The sequence below is a fragment of the Triplophysa dalaica genome, chromosome 17 (assembly GCF_015846415.1).
Source record: "Triplophysa dalaica isolate WHDGS20190420 chromosome 17, ASM1584641v1, whole genome shotgun sequence".
Lineage (NCBI taxonomy): Eukaryota > Metazoa > Chordata > Actinopteri > Cypriniformes > Nemacheilidae > Triplophysa > Triplophysa dalaica.
The window spans coordinates 7,261,289-7,277,667 of NC_079558.1; the positions used below are offsets into that span (position 1 = coordinate 7,261,289).

The following is a 16,379-nucleotide window of genomic DNA, read 5'->3' on the forward strand; positions in this document are numbered from 1 at the left end:
GATTTGAGTTGCAAAACATTTGCATTTTACAAAACTATTCTGCTGGTAATCGCTTTATTTTATGAAAGAAGAAGAACAATGAAGTGAATATACTGCCAATCGGAGCATACAAGAGACAAAATATTTTATTCTTCAAAAAAAAAAGACTTTAATAGTTGTAAATGTGGCCTCTGAGTCAATGTCATTTCGAGGATCCAGAATTCACACTTCTGGGAGGACACAAATGTTTCAAAAACAAGCCTGAATTTCTTTCTAAGTTCCCAGTGGCTTAAGACTTGAAGTGCTTATTTTCCTTATTTAAGCTTGTAAGTGAGAAGTTTGCGATGCCAGTGGATCCAAACAGGTGCAACGAGGAGGCCAGTCAGAAATCCAGCAGTTGCGCCAAGCGTACAGGAAACAGGCCAGACCTAGAGAGAGGATTCAGAAAACAAACAGATCAAAACCATTTAAACCTGCAGGAGCACAAGTTGACTGACTGCAAAATCACTGTGGTGTTTTACCAACCAAATTTTGTATACAAGAGCGCTTTGTTCTGCTTTCTTGATTTTTAAAGTAGAGTTTGTTTTATGAGTGTTACTGTATGTATTTGCGGCCTCGCCTCTCAGGTCTGTGCTGACTGCTTTGCATTTTGAATTTTTGCTTTGTATGAACAAGTGGTTTCAAACATTATTTGACTTTTTCTCATTTCTTGCAGTCAATGCAAACTTGTGGCATGGTCTTTAAAGCTTCCGGAACATTGCGAAATAACGAAATCATTTATATCGCAGTGAAACCGTAAATATGGAATGCAGAACTAAATATTAAAGGCACAATGGATTTTTGAGAAAAAAAATGTGATGCCCTATGTGGAGTGAATATGTTGTAAATTCAATGACTTGCCACAAAATATTTACTGTCGATAAAACAGCTTTTTATAACATTTGTCATTTTTGACTTATTTCTTATAACTTTCTAGTATGAACATTTTAAAAGATGCTTTTTTGTGCGGAAAGCTAGATAACCCTACACACCCTCTTCATGTATATTTACAGAAACTGAGATCAAATACAACCTCGCATACTTTATCGCAAAATTTCGAAGGATTGACACGAAAACAATTAAAAAGCTGTCAGTAAGATTGATTTCCCCATTATCTCATAACTTTGAAAATGATACGGGTCTAGTACAGTGGCTTGTCACACTGCTCTCTAAAGGAACGGATCTGGATTCAACAGCCCAAGTTTCTCATTAGTTCACACTCCAATCATGTGTTCACTTTATGCTAGAAAAAACGCCCAGCTTCCTCACTGCCATAATGCGTCAGCATCATATCTGTGGTCACGTCTAGACTTCTGTGTGCAGAGAGCGTGTCAAATGCACACATGGGAGACATCAGCGTGACATTTTAAGGGCAAAACGAGGGCAAACACTGGTCTCTGATCAATGCCTTTGTACAATACATGAATAATTGAACTACCAGAGCCGTCCTTCTATGCTTTGAGAACAGTGAATTTTTCATGAAGATACATTCCCAACAAAACACGTCTTTGGCTGGCCTGGCAGATTTTATCAACTGTATGTTTTCTTGACGTTTTCTTGAGTTAATGATTGATTCATTAATTGGAAGTAAACTGCAAGGTAGTGGTCCTACTGTATACTTAAAGTGAGAAAATGTCAAGTCTATGGGCAAAATAAAAAATTTAACGAATTCACCAAAAACAAGTTTTTACAAATATAATGCAAGTATGTAGGTCTAGAACAGATCTGTTACTGGATACTTGGTTTAAAGGGATAGTTTCCCAAAATTAACAATTCTCTCATTATTTACTCAACTTCGACCTTATTCAATACCATAGTAGTATATATTACTTTATATTTGTGTTTGTTCTGTTGAACACAAAAGAAGGTATTTGAAAAATGTATGACACCAAACCATTCTGGAGCACTTTTGACTACCATTATCATTTTTTCTAATATGGTAGTCAAGATGTCAAAGGAACTTGTTTGTTTACAAACATAATTCATGACAGGATTTTAATTTTTGGGTGAACTATCCCTTTAAGAAAATCACCTTTAAATCAAGGGACTCCTGAAATTCTGCTGCAATTGCACAAATCTACATGGTTTTATAAGCATAATTAACGTAGCGTCTCATTAATCAATACTGTAAGAGGGCGGGGCTTTGCCTTACTTGGCAGTTTATAGCAGTGAATGACAGGAATTCATTAAGATAGACGGTAAATGGAATTGGCATCACAGGCAGAACTCAACCCAGAAAAACCCACAAGAGAACCCTGGTTTAAAGGGGTCATATGAGATGGCTAAAATGAATATTATCTTTTGTTTTAGATGTAATGCCATGTGTATACACGCTGTATTTCCCACATACCGTGCATGTTTGTGTCTCCCCTTTCCCCGCCTCTCTGAAACATGCAGATTTTTTACAAGGTGCAGCGTTCTGAAAAGCTAGGTGTGCTATGATTGGCCAGTTAAACAGCGCGTAGTGACCCCTCTTACCATATTTGGTATGCCCATTTTACTTGGGCATACTAGGGATGCACCGAAATTTCGGCTGCCAAATTTTTGTCAAAACTTTTTCTCAAAACCAGCGAACAAAATTTGATTGTCGGAGACCACGCGACTTGACCCGTGCTCATTTCAAAGCCAAATTTTACAAGCAACAGACTCTTCACAGACGTGAATGATCAGTGGAACGAACTGTCAGAAACTGATGATGTAGCTCACATGGACTGTTGCAGGTGCTGATATCACTGAAGCTCATGTTAAGCCTGTTTACATGAAAAGATTCACTGCCCCTCTGTGTTCTGCCTGTTATTTTCATTAAAATGATTGTACACCATATAAAAACTTCTTGATTTTAAGTTTGTCAATAACTTGACTCCTGTAATGCTTATAGGCCTAATAATTCTAGAACTACAATGCTGAGATGAGCCGTAAAAAATGACAAGGAAAATTATATTTGTTGTATTGTTTTAAAATATTTTCTCCTCAATTTGTGTGTAATTAATAGAATTCAATAAAAACTATTTCAAAGATTTTTTAACTAATTTTCAGAATCGGCTTTCGGCCTAGTGCATCCTGAATTTCAGTAATGGTTTCGGCCTAGAATTTCCATTTCGTCGCATCCCTATCATATACATTTGATTGGTCTTCTTGTTCAAATCATACCACAAACTGATGTAGATTTGTGGGGCTGTGGTTACATGAGGCGTTTCAGGCAGGTCTGGGTGAGCATTCACTTTTAGACCGAATGCATCTTCTGTTCCTACACTTTAATTTTTGCAGTTTTACATGTCAAATACATGAATGGGCAACTAATAACACACCAAAGACACAGAAAACACGTATTCCTGCCACATGACCCCTTTAATTTAAGTCCTTTAACACTTTCTTTAATTCATGGAATTGGTGAAACTAGGCTGCCAGTGCAACATGCTAGCAGTGAGGATGTAAAACATGCCATCGTTACAGTGGAAAGAGGTCATATTTTGGTTTATGTTTAGACAAAACACTAACCTGCCAGGGTCTGTCCCAGTCAAGGGGAATAGGGAAAGCTCCCAGCCAGGCTCCAACCAAACTACAGCCAGTTGTAATCTGAAGAGACGTGTCCCACACTGACAACGCCCTGAAAAAAAAAATCACATCCTTATCAATCATCACTTTCCTGAAAAAAGAATACATATTACTAAAACAAATTCCCATAGACAATATACAGAAGGTTATATGAACAAATGACCTGTTAAACCCTGACATTTCATGAAAACTGCTAAGATGCTCAATTCTGAGTGAGTATATCCCTCAAAGAGACATTGCTTAAGCAGATATCACTGCTGTATAAAACACAAATCACATTCTTGGACACCAATCACAAATAATTTCTATGGTCTGAGTTACTCTTAGCCTTTCATATGGGCTACACATGCAAAGCTTTACTGATTTTATTAATTCACAGTACTGAAATGTGAAAGGATCAGAGCAGCTCATACCCAACCCAAGGGGCTATGGGGGGACTTTTGTCTAAGAGCATAAATTCTAGCACAACAATGTGGATTTCAAAATGTCTTTGTGTGATTTAGTGTCATTTTTAAACAGCGCATTAAAATAATCCCTATGAAACAGCATGTGCACTGTTGCACTCATTTATCAGGTTGACCAACGTCTCCATCTAGTGGAAAACAGACATTACTGACTATGACAGTTTCACTTCAAAATTGTAAATGAAACAATTAAAGGTTATTATAATTTATTAAATATTACAGATGGTTTCTAGTGAAATATGATTGTACCCACCCATCTCTGCTAAACACCCGGATCCACGCCTGTATATTAGGACCCAGTATGCACAGACATCTCAGTGTAGTGAATGTGGACAGCAGCACAGCCAGAGAAAAAGTGTCCAGGGCAGTCCTGCAACATAACATAAACCTTAAAGATGTGCTCTTGATGAAGTACACAGACACATGTTGCACCCAATACTTACTCTAGCAGAGGTGCGCCGTATAGTACTACCACAGTATGATAAAAAATACACGACAGGAGAAAGTACAGACAGGATCTGAATAATCGATTGATCTGTGAAACAAATGAAAGCATCACATAAGTCAAAGTAAGTAACATTTCCAAAATACTTCAGTGTTGAAACGTGTTCTAGAGTACCTTGAAGCTCAATGTGTTCTTCTTTGTTGGTGGGCTTATGCCTAAAAGCCAAAAGACTGCAATGTTGACCACCGCTACAGATCCAGCCACAGAGTACAGCCACACCATGTGGGAGCCATAAACAGAGAAGTTCTCCAAAAACACAGCAGGTATTACAGTTGCCAGAAATATGGAGGAGGCAATAATGGCATGAGCTGATGCCATGCCCCTGATCTCAACATCCCACATGATGAAGGTTTAGTGGTGTACCTGTTTAAAATATTGAGAGTAATGGACGATTTAAACAAGGAATATAAAATCAGTGTAAATGAACTTGCTTAGACTTTGACTATATAAAATATAAGATATAGTTTTGTTATACATTCGAATGGTCAGAAAATCTGCATTTAATGGCATGGGTTCATTCAATAAAAATCAATTCATTCAAATACTTTAAAAAACGTATATAATTTAACTTACTCTGACGTAAAGACTGACCAATGGTGCCCGTGCCCGTGGTTGTTAACCTTAATATCCACAGATAAATGACCTTCTTAACTTGCTGAGTCGCCAGTTTTACCAGCGCTCAATGAAAATGGCACAACCCTTCAAATACACAAACTGTAACCGTTCTTTGACATATTAAGACTATAAATAACAGTAAACAATGGAAGTCGAACACTTTATTTACAAAACATGGAGACTGTCGTGTTCTTCCGGTTAATGAAGTCGGCAATAACTGCATACCGCTTAAGCAAAATAAAAGTTGCTGGATAAAAGTTTGTCTTGTTGAAGACAAAACACATAAAAAATAAAAAAAACATAACATATTCTATATGAAAACCGATGATATTGACTAATCTGTACACCTCCATTGTTTTTCAGAATGTAATTAATATTATTATTAATTTCACTGTTTTCAGAATTATATTAGCTGTACATTTCATTGCCTATAGCTTTAAATGACTAAGATGAGTGACGTTTATCCGGGCTTTTATTTTGAATATTTACGTCACCACGAATAGGACGTTGACGTTTCGAGATTCCTTTTTAACAACACATAGGAGGACTGAAATTGGTAGTCGCAATTTTACGAGACGTTGAAGATGGTTTGTGAAAAATGTAAGTCGTTATATTGTTAATCTGTTGTAAATAAGTATATTGTTTGTTTTACTCGAGTAAGCAAACGTAATTTAATCATTGGAATGAAATCTATTGGGTTTAGAACATGATTTGCTCGCTAGCAAGAAACAGTAAAAAAAAATGTTGTAAACATTACTGTCGACTTTCGTGTTTTACATCAGCGATTATAGACATATGCTGTGCAAAGTTTCATCAAGATTTAGAAAACACGTATGACACAAAAGGTAAGGAGCATATTGCATATTTGTGAATTACGGATGTTTTGATGTGTCCCCCAGGTGAGAAGAAACTGGGGCGGGTCATCACTCCTGATACCTGGAAAGATGGTGCTAGAAACACAACAGGTACATTTAAACTGATATTATTTTAATGGTAACGTATTTGTATTAGTACCTGAATGTGTATTTGTTCATTTTGGATACCTTTATAAATACTAAAATGTTTAATTACAGAAAGTGGGGGTCGAAAACTCAATGAAAACAAGATGTTAACATCAAAAAAGGCCAGGTGTGTTGCTTTTGGTGGATTTTCTTTTACATTGTAGTCTGGCTTTGTTTCTTGATGTGTAATTTGAACTTGTATAAAATATTTTGTACCATTATGAATAGGTTTGATCCTTATGGCAAGACTGGATTTGCCATCTGCAGAATATGCAAAAGTTCTGTCCATCAGTCTGGTTCACACTACTGCCAGGGATGTGCCTACAAAAAAGGTGAGATAGACAGTCTTTAAATGATTTGATTTTTGACATATTACATGTATGTGATCTCCTCCTTCTCTGTTTCTCTTTTTGCAGGAATTTGTGCCATGTGTGGAAAAAAGGTTATTGACACCAAGAACTACAAACAGACCTCAGTTTGATTTTGGTTTCTGGGGGTATACAGGATTTCATTGAGAGAGGGGTGTTTGTGGATGATTGTGTTTGTTTTTAATACGGTCCTCCACTGTGTGTGAAGGACAATATGATCATTTAAGATCACTAAAAAGTTCAGCATTTTGTTGTAGTGTTTTGTGGCAAAGGGATGCAATGGTTTATAACTATATGTGAAAAAATACTTCACTTTTGTCCTCTCTCACGTAATAACTTTAGAGCAATATATTGGCTGGAACTGTTTGAACAAAGTAAATGCCTTCTAGGTTAAACCGTGGTTATCTCATTCAATTCCAACAATTCATTATTATTTTCTTAAGGAAGATCGTTCATCAGTTCTTTATATTACAAAACATCCTGAATGTGCTTTGGAAATTCAGATCAACCAATCACGTTCGCAGTTTACATCATGTTAATTAGATTTTCTTTTCAACAATATAAGCCTGGCCAACAGTCAACTGGTTGTTCTTCATCAACACTGTTACAGAAAAATGTATATCTTGCTGTTTCCTTTAAAATGGCATTGTGAAATTATATTGTCCCATTCCTTTTTTAGATGTCCCTGAACCCCCTGATTGTATGATAATATCTGTAGATTCTTGTTAATGCTTTTACAGTAGGCCTATGTCTAATTAATTGCCAAATATAGCAATATCTAGACACTGTACATTATTGCCTTCCTTTCTATTAAAAATGTCAGGGACATCTTTTAGGGGACAGTTTTTATGTCTGTAAATATTTATTTTCTCGCAAAATAAAAACAACATAGAAAACAACATTTTCCAGATTACTGTCTTTATTGTGAGAACGCAGGAAAGTTTTACAATGGCACTTTAATGTATTTGATGTTCACAATGAGTTTCTTTTAACACAATCCAATATTGTTATAATTCAAAAAAGTTACAATATACATACAAATGGTGCAAACACGATTGTAATCACGTCATTGGCTTAGTATAATTTTGACTTTTTAACAACAAATTATTCAACATTTGACCCCTTAAATATAACTATTGCAGTTATTAAGTAATACCTGAAATTTTTCTATATTTTAAACATTAATTGGTTAAATTTGTAAACATGTTACAGGATTATTTGAGACAAAACACTAACTTAGTTTGAATATATTAAAAAGCTAAAACATAATTTATAACAAAGAGAAACACAAAACAAAATAATAGGAGTACCTGTTACATACTAAAAAGCAAAAAGTTAAAATTTGTTTATCTATTTAATAGGCATTCTGGTATGTTCTGAAGGTGCAAATACTTCAAGGACTGTTTTTCCATAAGAGAAGTGTGGCGTCACTAATCCTTTAAGATTCACATTTTAGATTTTAGGCATAATATATGCAAATAGTGAGGAGCCCTGAGTTTCAGCTGCACACTCGTGTCACAGCAGCTGGTGGAAAGATCTACAGTTCTCTCTCATTGAGATTCGCTTAGCACCATGGAGGATTTTCAAAACAACCATTGACCTTTTTGCCTCTAAACACATTAATGGATCGGAGCTGCAAATTGACGGTTAATATGCACTTTTGGTCAGGGCCAGGAACTCCTCTCGAGTCTTTGGGTCCTCCCTGAACATGCCCAGCATGGCACTGGTCACAGTACGGCTGTTCATCTTCTGCACTCCACGCATGACCATGCACATGTGACTGCAAAAACAAGAGTTCATTCAGAAATGCATAAAGCTTTAAAGTTGTATTGAACTGTATAATATTGCGAATACTTACGCTGCCTCAATGACAACGGCCACGCCTACAGGCTGCAGGGCTTCAGAGATTGCCATTGCAATTTGCTTAGTTAGGCGCTCTTGAACTGAAATTAAAAATGATATACAGTATATTGTATTAATGTTACCAACTAGCAACAAGTATGTTCCCTAGTCATTTATATTACAAGTTACTTACCTTGAAGTCTGCGACTGTAGATTTCAACGATTCTAGAGAAAGCACAGCATTATTAATTAGAGTATGACAATATAAACAGGATATGAATAAGAGCCGCATGATTAATCGTTAAAATACTGCGATCTCAATTAAAACATCCACACGATGTAATTAATGAAAATCCATGATTTCCGAGTGTCTATTAACTTATGAGAAACATTTATTATTCTGTTGCATATCAGTGCACATATTTGGTCTATTATTAAATTTACATAAAGTTACGTAGATCAAGTTGCCTGCCTGTCTATCAACGTTTGTTCATCAAATCAAAAGTTCTGTCGCATTTCATGAAGTTCTTTGAGTTGGCTCCTGCCAATTCCAATAATCGTCTTCAAAACTTGTCACATGATTTCCAGTAAGGGAACATAGGGAGCATTGATGCTCCCTGGTTTTTGCCGAGAAATGTGGGAATTTTTAGGGAACGAACATTTCAGTGCGCTGGAAAGATTTTGCGAATGACACACGTTATTACTGTAAAAACACGTCTTTTGAGTGTGAGGCACTTTTCACTGTATTTACGGTAATAGAGAAGCTGTGCTATAAGAGCTTTCATCAAGGTGCCCAGCATTTCCTGTTTTCAGGTTTTTTTATAACTGTTTACAGGTGATAATACTGTGTTGTTGTGTTTATCAGTTGTAAGACCCAGTCAAGCAGTCTGTAGATGTCAGGCAAATTGATAAATCTGTCTAAAGACCTTTAATTGTAAGTTTCACCTTATGAATTTGTTTTACTGTACAAATATCTAATATACAAGTTATTTCAATGCAATAATACTTTTAAGGAAGTTAAGCTGAAAAAAAACACTTTAGTTTACCTATTGTATTTGTTCCCTTTATAAAAATCTCACTAAAGTTACTGTAGGTTAAGCATGAAATATGTAATAATTTTTAAGAAAATTCCTAAATATTACAAACCTATATAAAAATGTCTTTGTCAGAACCTCTAGTAAATGATGTATTACTTTCAGTCATCATTCAGAACCGTAAAATAATCGCAATCTACATTTGAAAATAAAATCATGATTCTCAATTTATCCAGAATTGTGCAGCTCATGAAGTTTATCTGTTTTTGCTTTGATAATGTCTGACTCTAAATTCCTGGTTATTTCATCTCTTATTTCACATCTTGCAGTACACCTGAACTCCAACACAGTTTTGTGTATAATATACATTATTTTAGGGGAGGTTTGCAATGGCAATGGTTCCCACAACCTCTCAACACTGGAGGTGGGAGTTGGGGGATTTCCTCATCACCAGAAGTCAGCAAGTCTGGCTTTTTTCAGATGGGAGGGGACACAGTGCCAGGCTTTGGATCTAAGCCTCAAATGAAAGGGCTATGATTACAGAAGAACTCAGCCATTTGTAAATAACATGTTCTCTTTTTCGGTCTCACTATGATGTGAGAACAAGCGCATTTACTGCCTATCTAAGACTGGAACACTACATTTTATATGTGTGTGTGTGGGTTTCGTACTCACCTTGCAAGCTTACTGAGGCCAACAACCTTTTTACTTGGCAGATATCCTATGTGAACCTAAGAATTAGACGTAAAATAATTTACTCAGTGTGGGTCTCGTGTACTGATACACAGGATTGAACCTCGCAGGATTGAACATTCTCTGTGGTCTAGACAAATCCTGTTAAGCTGCTTTGTATTCGCTACTGGCGTGACATCACACAAAAAGGAAAATGATAAATTAACCACTAAAAGCAATTCAGGGAATAATAATGTAGATTCTCAGACATACCTTGCCAAAAAATGGTACTAGGTGATGTTCACAAAGAGAAAACATGTCAATATCTTTCACGATAACCATCTCCTCATGGTCCTCATCAAAGATGGCATCATTAAGGATATCTGTAAAAAACAAATATTTATTGCATAACACTTGCTTTTGTTTTAAACTGTATGCCTCGGTTTCCACAATACGTATCACGATAATTACATGCTCATGATACCAGCCACATATTGTTTGCAGATTATACGGTTACAAAAGTGACATACAGTATGGATCAGCTGAAATGGTTTTGTGGAAGAACGTAAGAAACAATAGACATTAAAACCTCTTTCATAACTAAGTTCAGCTCAGAATAAAGGAAATTGCTAAGGAACTTAACAGTGATTAGTTAAAGCAGCCCTTCTTGCCAACCAAACCACTGAAGTGGGACCTTTCACCATCAGTTGCTGATGTACAGTAAATAACAGCAGTAAGGGAATATAGTAGTCATGCATGGTCATATGCATAAAACACGCATATAAACCAGTTTATTAGTATAGTGTTCCTTGATCTCAACTGGTAGCACATTGTGTAAACCTAAGCAACAGGTTATGGGTTCGAATCCCTCGGAACACACAATGTTTAGATGGAAAGTATCGAGTATGTGAAAGATCAAAGCACTTACCATAGATGGTTTCGTGATACCCTTTGGTCAGGAACTGCATGGCTTTGGCAGCTCGCAGCGGAGTTTTGAGGAGACCCTGTCGGTCAGTGTTTTCTCCAAGACCTCGCAGTATGGTGGTGTATGCCGCCTCTATAGCCGGTAACCGCGACTCGTCCTCCGCCTCTTCCCGGGACGTCTCGTTTTTTTGCTGGACGGCGACTTTCTTCGATTCGACCGACAGCTCGCTGAAGCCATTACGGCAGAGATACTCTGTTACAATTTTGCCATTGCACAAACTGTTCAATTCTGTCGCTTTTTGGTATTCCATTGTATCTACTTTAATAGTAATTTAACAGAGAGTAAATAAGCGAATCTTCAATACAATCAGAAGTCTTTTCTCGTAGATATTTCAGCGACGTTCTGTATTTATTGCAGCCTTGATGCGTTAGGATGCAGTTGAGTGTACACCGTATGTCCGCCTCCGCGTGGCATTTATATGTGCAGTCCACTATGAGTGTGTCCAATTGAGGACGTCGGTGACCACGTCAAAATGTTTAGTGTGACTGTGAGCTCTGCTATCTCGTATATTAGTCACTCCCATTTTAAGCTGTGTAATTGAATAATGCGTAAACGTCATGCAAACCACGATGACTGATTCGTGATTTGCTCCTATGAAGGTAAAGACACAACGGCGAGTGTCAAACTTCTGAACACATGACCTCACGTGCTCTTACACAAGCTAGACCTCTATAAGCTGCACTAGAATTGTAAAATCCTTTAAAGCCTTTTGAACGTATGAAGCTGGCAAGTTGTTAGTATCATTAATATTTTTATAGAGTGCTGTTATTAAAATTGTATTAAAGACAATGATTACACACAAGAGATTTTGCGTTTCACATCCATCTCGTCATGAAGTCAAATGACTGCAAGCGTTAAAGATATCGTTTTTACAACGATATATCAAGGACTGCGTGCACATAAAAAACTTGACCCAAATCAAATATTTTTCTAGCAAAAAAGGTTAGTTATCCTCTGTGGTTGGGATTTTTGATAGAATTTTAATCATGTAAATGTCAGCCTTGGACTAAGGCGCTTTTTTTATAGCAGGCAGCTGAAGAATGTCAAAGATATGATAGACATATGTGACAGATTTGACAGAGAAGGGGGATTAAACAAGATATTAAATAGACTAAATAAAACGCAAAACAAAACCCACGAGGGGGGAAACAATAGAGGAAAAATAATTAACTAAAGCAAAGGCTACGTACTCACTAGACTACAAAAGAATCACTTTGTACTACAAAAACTAAACTTACAAGACACGCGGTAACGGGGGAAAAGGAACATCGAGTTCAGTGTAGAGCGACAAGTTACAGCATTCAATTTAGTAAAGATTACAATCCATGAGAACAGGACAATGAACAACATGATGTTTTAAAGGGGAACAAACACAGGATAATTAACAAGGGGCAGCTGTGGGTAATGAAACACTAAAGAGACAAAAGGGCGAGAAACACCGACGAGACACGAGAAAGCGCATGACAAGCCAAAATATAAACATGACATGATAGCGGAATCTATTTGTTTAATATATAGAAAAGTGTGTAAGGTATGTATATTAAAGTATGTAAAGTATATATTAAAAGTATACACAATCATTTAATTATGCAATTATTTGTCCAGTACTATTGTTTACATACATTTATATCTTTAGAACATAAAAGAACACAAAATGCAAGATCATAAACAAAGGGAGATAACTTCTTTATGTAATTTACCAAAAAAACAGTATTCCAGCAATAATCCATAAACATGTTGCGTCATTTGCCCCCTTCTGTTTACCAAGGGTTCTGGTGAGGCTGACCTTTGAAAGGCCAAATCCAGGAGGCTAATATAAATAACACTTTGTTTTTTAAGAATCTAGAGAAAAGAGCTCAGCCTGCTCTTATGACAATGGCACTATGAATAGAGAAATAGGAATCAGCGTAAACTGCAATATTAAAAAACTGTTTCGTGTGAGTTTAAGAGATGTAACTGTGGTGAGTTCTGCTGAGCGCCTGGATCATTGTAGTTCTGGTCTGACAGTGCACGAGGTTCTGCTTTAACAGGCATGACGTCATCTGTGGATGACAAGATCAAGATATAAGGGAAATCACAGCATCCATGCAAGCAGATCAAATAAGGCATGTTACCGTGGAAACCAGGCGTACAAAATGTTTGCCCTGTGGGCTTGTGGACCCATGTGCATGAACAGAGGAGATCTTCATGTAAAAATAATTAAATATAATCTTAGAAAAAACAAGTATGTGTTTGTGAGGTTGATTCATGTAACTATAAAAAGTAGCCTTTTTTCATATTTTAAGATTTTACCATCTCAATTACTTAAAGGAACCTACTTTTTTAAATAATTTTTATTTTAACAGTTTAAAAATGTCAATGAACTCTTGCTCTTATCATTCAATGGTGTTATGGCAAAAATGTATTTTTTAATAATGATTTAATACTGGTGAATTATGAGATATTTATTTGTGTATTTATATAGTGGCATTGTTTCAGTAGTGAGGGTGAAGGAGTCTCTTTCATTCGCCATGTACAATCATTTATGAACCTTACTTAAATGAAAAGTTGAACTGTGTTTTAAGGGTACTTCTTATTATGAAAATGTCAGGTTGGGGTAACAATGTGCTTTCAATACGTTTCTTTTTTTAGTTGGCTGTGACAATTTTGTAATATACTATAAGATTAAACGTAGCTTTCAATACCTTTTTGTAGCCAAGATACCATGTTACAATAAGAAGGAACTAATGGAACTAAAGGAACTCATGTTAACTAAGAGACGTTAACATGAGAACACATACATGTGCAAATCAGTCTAAATTCCTGCAGCAGAATTCATTCAATTGTATTTCACAACTTGAATTTTGGTCATCCATTCTAGATCCCCCTCATCCCATTCCACAAACTATGTATTTCAGCCAAAGATCTTGTGATTCCTTGAAGTTCCTTCTAAAGCATACCAAATCATGACCGTGAAGCCATTTTAATCTAAATGACCGTAAAAGATCTAGTCACAATATATTTATCTTTGTAAAAGCTGTAAAAGTCATACTTTTACTATAGACTGGTTACTGAAGTTACAAAAGGTCAATACAATTCACAGAATAACTGTGAAATAATTTACATCACCTAATACAATGAAGTGAATTAAATGACCGCATCATTAATCTAAAAAAGTACCAACAGAACAGATAGTTTGTAGAGTAAGACGGATTTAACTTTTAAGTCAGTAGACTTCTAATTTATACTGTACCTGGATGCTGAATGACCACAACTAAAAAGGCACTGAACGTAGTAATCATTTGAATCAGTAGAGGGCAGCATATTACTTTAATTATCTTATAAAGAACAGTTTAAACAATTTGGAATCAGCAATATCTGTCATAATGAACTTTGTCTTAAGACTCAAAAAGGAAATTTTGCCAGAAATGTAAGTACTGAGCACTACCGTGTGTCAAGATGAGGTATCTTTCACTAATCTTTCTTATGTCAAAACTGCAGTTTGACTTTCTATAATTGTGTGCTATTCTAATCCACCTATAGAGGACATGAAAACACAGTTTGAGTTAAGAGGCCATTTTGACCAGCAGTTGACAGCCTGGCTTACAAAAGGATTTTATTAAACAGGCGGTCTTTGTCACACACGTCACATGTCTAGGTTGCACGGAGGGGACATGGGCTCACTCACATGTGTTATTCCAAGACTTTTAAGCTTTGCTCACCTTCCCCAAGCAGTTCAAAGTACCACAAAGTTGAAAATACAGAAACGGTAAAGGTGTGAATACCTCTTAATTATACATTTTGTACTCTAGCTGTAATCAGAGTCGTAGGAATGGGCCAGGCAATTTCATGGGGCCCCGATGGCTGCCACTAAAACAGTCTATCTTAATAAAACGCTCAACTACATTTCAGCAACCCACTTTTCTGGGCCCTCTCGCCCGCTATGATATCCGCGAAACATATGACAACAGCGACCGACATCGGTTATTTTGCGCCCTCTAGCGGGAGTTAACTTCAGAAAAAGAGATGAAAGTGTGTGTGTGTTTACTGCTATTTGCTATGACATTTGCTTACAGTATGTGCAGTTCCTTGTTATAAATGCATCTTACATAACGGGACGCCCCCTGGGGCAACACAATATTCCATCTACTGTAGTTTTCACTCTATCAAGTTTTCGTCTCATTAACACACAATACAGTTGTTTATCTCCGAATAAAGCGCTTCACGTGTATGACATACTTACGAAAACGACCTGACGCATTTTCATTTAGATTTAAAACATTTTATTCTGTATGTGGCATTCGAATAACTCAAACTGTAGCACAGATGTGACTTAGTCGACGGCAAAGAAAGAAGAAAATACTTACTGATAAAAAATGACCCAGCTAAAGATTGTGACGTTTATTTGAGGGATTTATGCTTGGGTTGTCCTTTTGAATAATAAAGTTTGTTAAACTTGACAAAAGTGATGCTATGCCTTTATAGGAGCATTTCTTAATTTTCAATGTATCTGTAAAATTCGATAAGTATTTGGGGTATTAACTTTTAATGTTGTAAAAGTAAACATTTTGTTGTATCACATGTATTTTGACTGTACTTTTATTGGATCATTGTGCAATTCTATTTTAAGGACAAATAAATAATCCAAAAAAAATGTTATAAGGGGCTTATTAAATAATTTTGCCTTGGGCCCCCACTTTGTCGGTTCGCATCTGGCTGTAATACAAGTTTTTGAGACAAACAGCGTAAAAACATCTTTCAAAACACTTGAGTTGTTGTCAATATAATACAACTAATAAGTTCTGCAAAACGCACCACATCGATGCGTACGGTCTTTGTTTCAAGTTTCAAACAGCCCATTAAAAGCAATACTGCATGACACGTTAATTTATACCGCATGGTATTATACAACCCAGATGTCAAAGAAATTAAAAGTAAGTTAGGCAAATAAGAAATTAAAGGTTTACCAAGAAAGTATGCTTTTAGGTTATTCTTTCTTTCAATCGAGACAAGACCAAAGCAGCAACATTGCTTTGGTGTGTGCCTTAGCTGCCAGTGTCCCGTTACATAATCGTCCTATATAACGCTTCTTTCAAGAATCAAAAATACGTTGTATAAGTTACGTCCATTATGATGCGTATAATTTTACGTTTTCCTCAAACGTCCATCTTGAATGGCATTCAAATATGTGTGTTGCGGCTTGCGGGACAAAACACCTCGCCTCTCTAAACTCCCAGCTGCCTCCCGACGAAATCCCTCATCCATGATCCATCTCTCCCTCTCGTTGGAATTCTAGGCGGCAGTGACGCGTCCTTTCAAAGTCCCTCCCCATCCGTTTCCG

The 16,379-nt window shown here is 36.4% G+C and overlaps 3 protein-coding genes across 3 annotated transcripts; 1 reads left to right on the forward strand and 2 right to left on the reverse strand.

The window, feature by feature from the left end:
- Window positions 1–101: 101 nt before the first annotated feature.
- pigf (phosphatidylinositol glycan anchor biosynthesis, class F) lies at window positions 102–5,348 on the reverse strand. Its single transcript, XM_056771276.1, has 6 exons — window positions 5,116–5,348; window positions 4,657–4,905; window positions 4,481–4,572; window positions 4,291–4,407; window positions 3,517–3,625; window positions 102–407 (listed from the first exon to the last, which is right to left on the reverse strand). Exons 2-6 carry the CDS (start codon window positions 4,882–4,884, stop codon window positions 294–296), a joined length of 660 nt encoding a protein of 219 aa, XP_056627254.1. The 5' UTR covers window positions 4,885–4,905; window positions 5,116–5,348; the 3' UTR covers window positions 102–293.
- Window positions 5,349–5,628: 280 nt separating this feature from the next.
- cript (cysteine-rich PDZ-binding protein) lies at window positions 5,629–7,427 on the forward strand. The gene is made up of 5 exons (XM_056772155.1): window positions 5,629–5,757; window positions 6,057–6,122; window positions 6,231–6,285; window positions 6,387–6,490; window positions 6,575–7,427. Exons 1-5 carry the CDS (start codon window positions 5,742–5,744, stop codon window positions 6,637–6,639), a joined length of 306 nt encoding a protein of 101 aa, XP_056628133.1. The 5' UTR covers window positions 5,629–5,741; the 3' UTR covers window positions 6,640–7,427.
- Window positions 7,428–7,463: 36 nt separating this feature from the next.
- gch2 (GTP cyclohydrolase 2) lies at window positions 7,464–11,594 on the reverse strand. The gene is made up of 6 exons (XM_056772156.1): window positions 11,003–11,594; window positions 10,348–10,457; window positions 10,078–10,133; window positions 8,562–8,593; window positions 8,385–8,469; window positions 7,464–8,306 (listed from the first exon to the last, which is right to left on the reverse strand). The coding sequence occupies exons 1-6, from the start codon at window positions 11,307–11,309 to the stop codon at window positions 8,174–8,176; spliced, it is 723 nt and encodes a 240-aa protein (XP_056628134.1). The 5' UTR covers window positions 11,310–11,594; the 3' UTR covers window positions 7,464–8,173.
- Window positions 11,595–16,379: the final 4,785 nt, after the last annotated feature.

What these genes read in the sequence shown, in the direction of transcription:
- pigf (XM_056771276.1), bottom strand. Translation starts at nt 4,884, where the DNA reads ATGTGGGATGTTGAGATCAGGGGCATGGCATCAGCTCATGCCATTATT. An exon ending in CGGGTGTTTAGCAGAGATGG is followed by an intron (nt 3,626 to 4,290) that starts GTGGGTACAATC and finishes TTTTTTTTTCAG; the next exon opens with GGCGTTGTCAGTGTGGGACA. An exon ending in ACTGGGACAGACCCTGGCAG is followed by an intron (nt 408 to 3,516) that starts GTTAGTGTTTTG and finishes TCCTCTCTCTAG; the next exon opens with GTCTGGCCTGTTTCCTGTAC.
- cript (XM_056772155.1), top strand. An exon ending in TGGTGCTAGAAACACAACAG is followed by an intron (nt 6,123 to 6,230) that starts GTACATTTAAAC and finishes GTTTAATTACAG; the next exon opens with AAAGTGGGGGTCGAAAACTC. An exon ending in TTAACATCAAAAAAGGCCAG is followed by an intron (nt 6,286 to 6,386) that starts GTGTGTTGCTTT and finishes CATTATGAATAG; the next exon opens with GTTTGATCCTTATGGCAAGA.
- gch2 (XM_056772156.1), bottom strand. Translation starts at nt 11,309, where the DNA reads ATGGAATACCAAAAAGCGACAGAATTGAACAGTTTGTGCAATGGCAAA. An exon ending in TAGTACCATTTTTTGGCAAG is followed by an intron (nt 10,134 to 10,347) that starts GTATGTCTGAGA and finishes TCTAATTCTTAG; the next exon opens with GTTCACATAGGATATCTGCC. An exon ending in GGCCTCAGTAAGCTTGCAAG is followed by an intron (nt 8,594 to 10,077) that starts GTGAGTACGAAA and finishes TGCTTTCTCTAG; the next exon opens with AATCGTTGAAATCTACAGTC.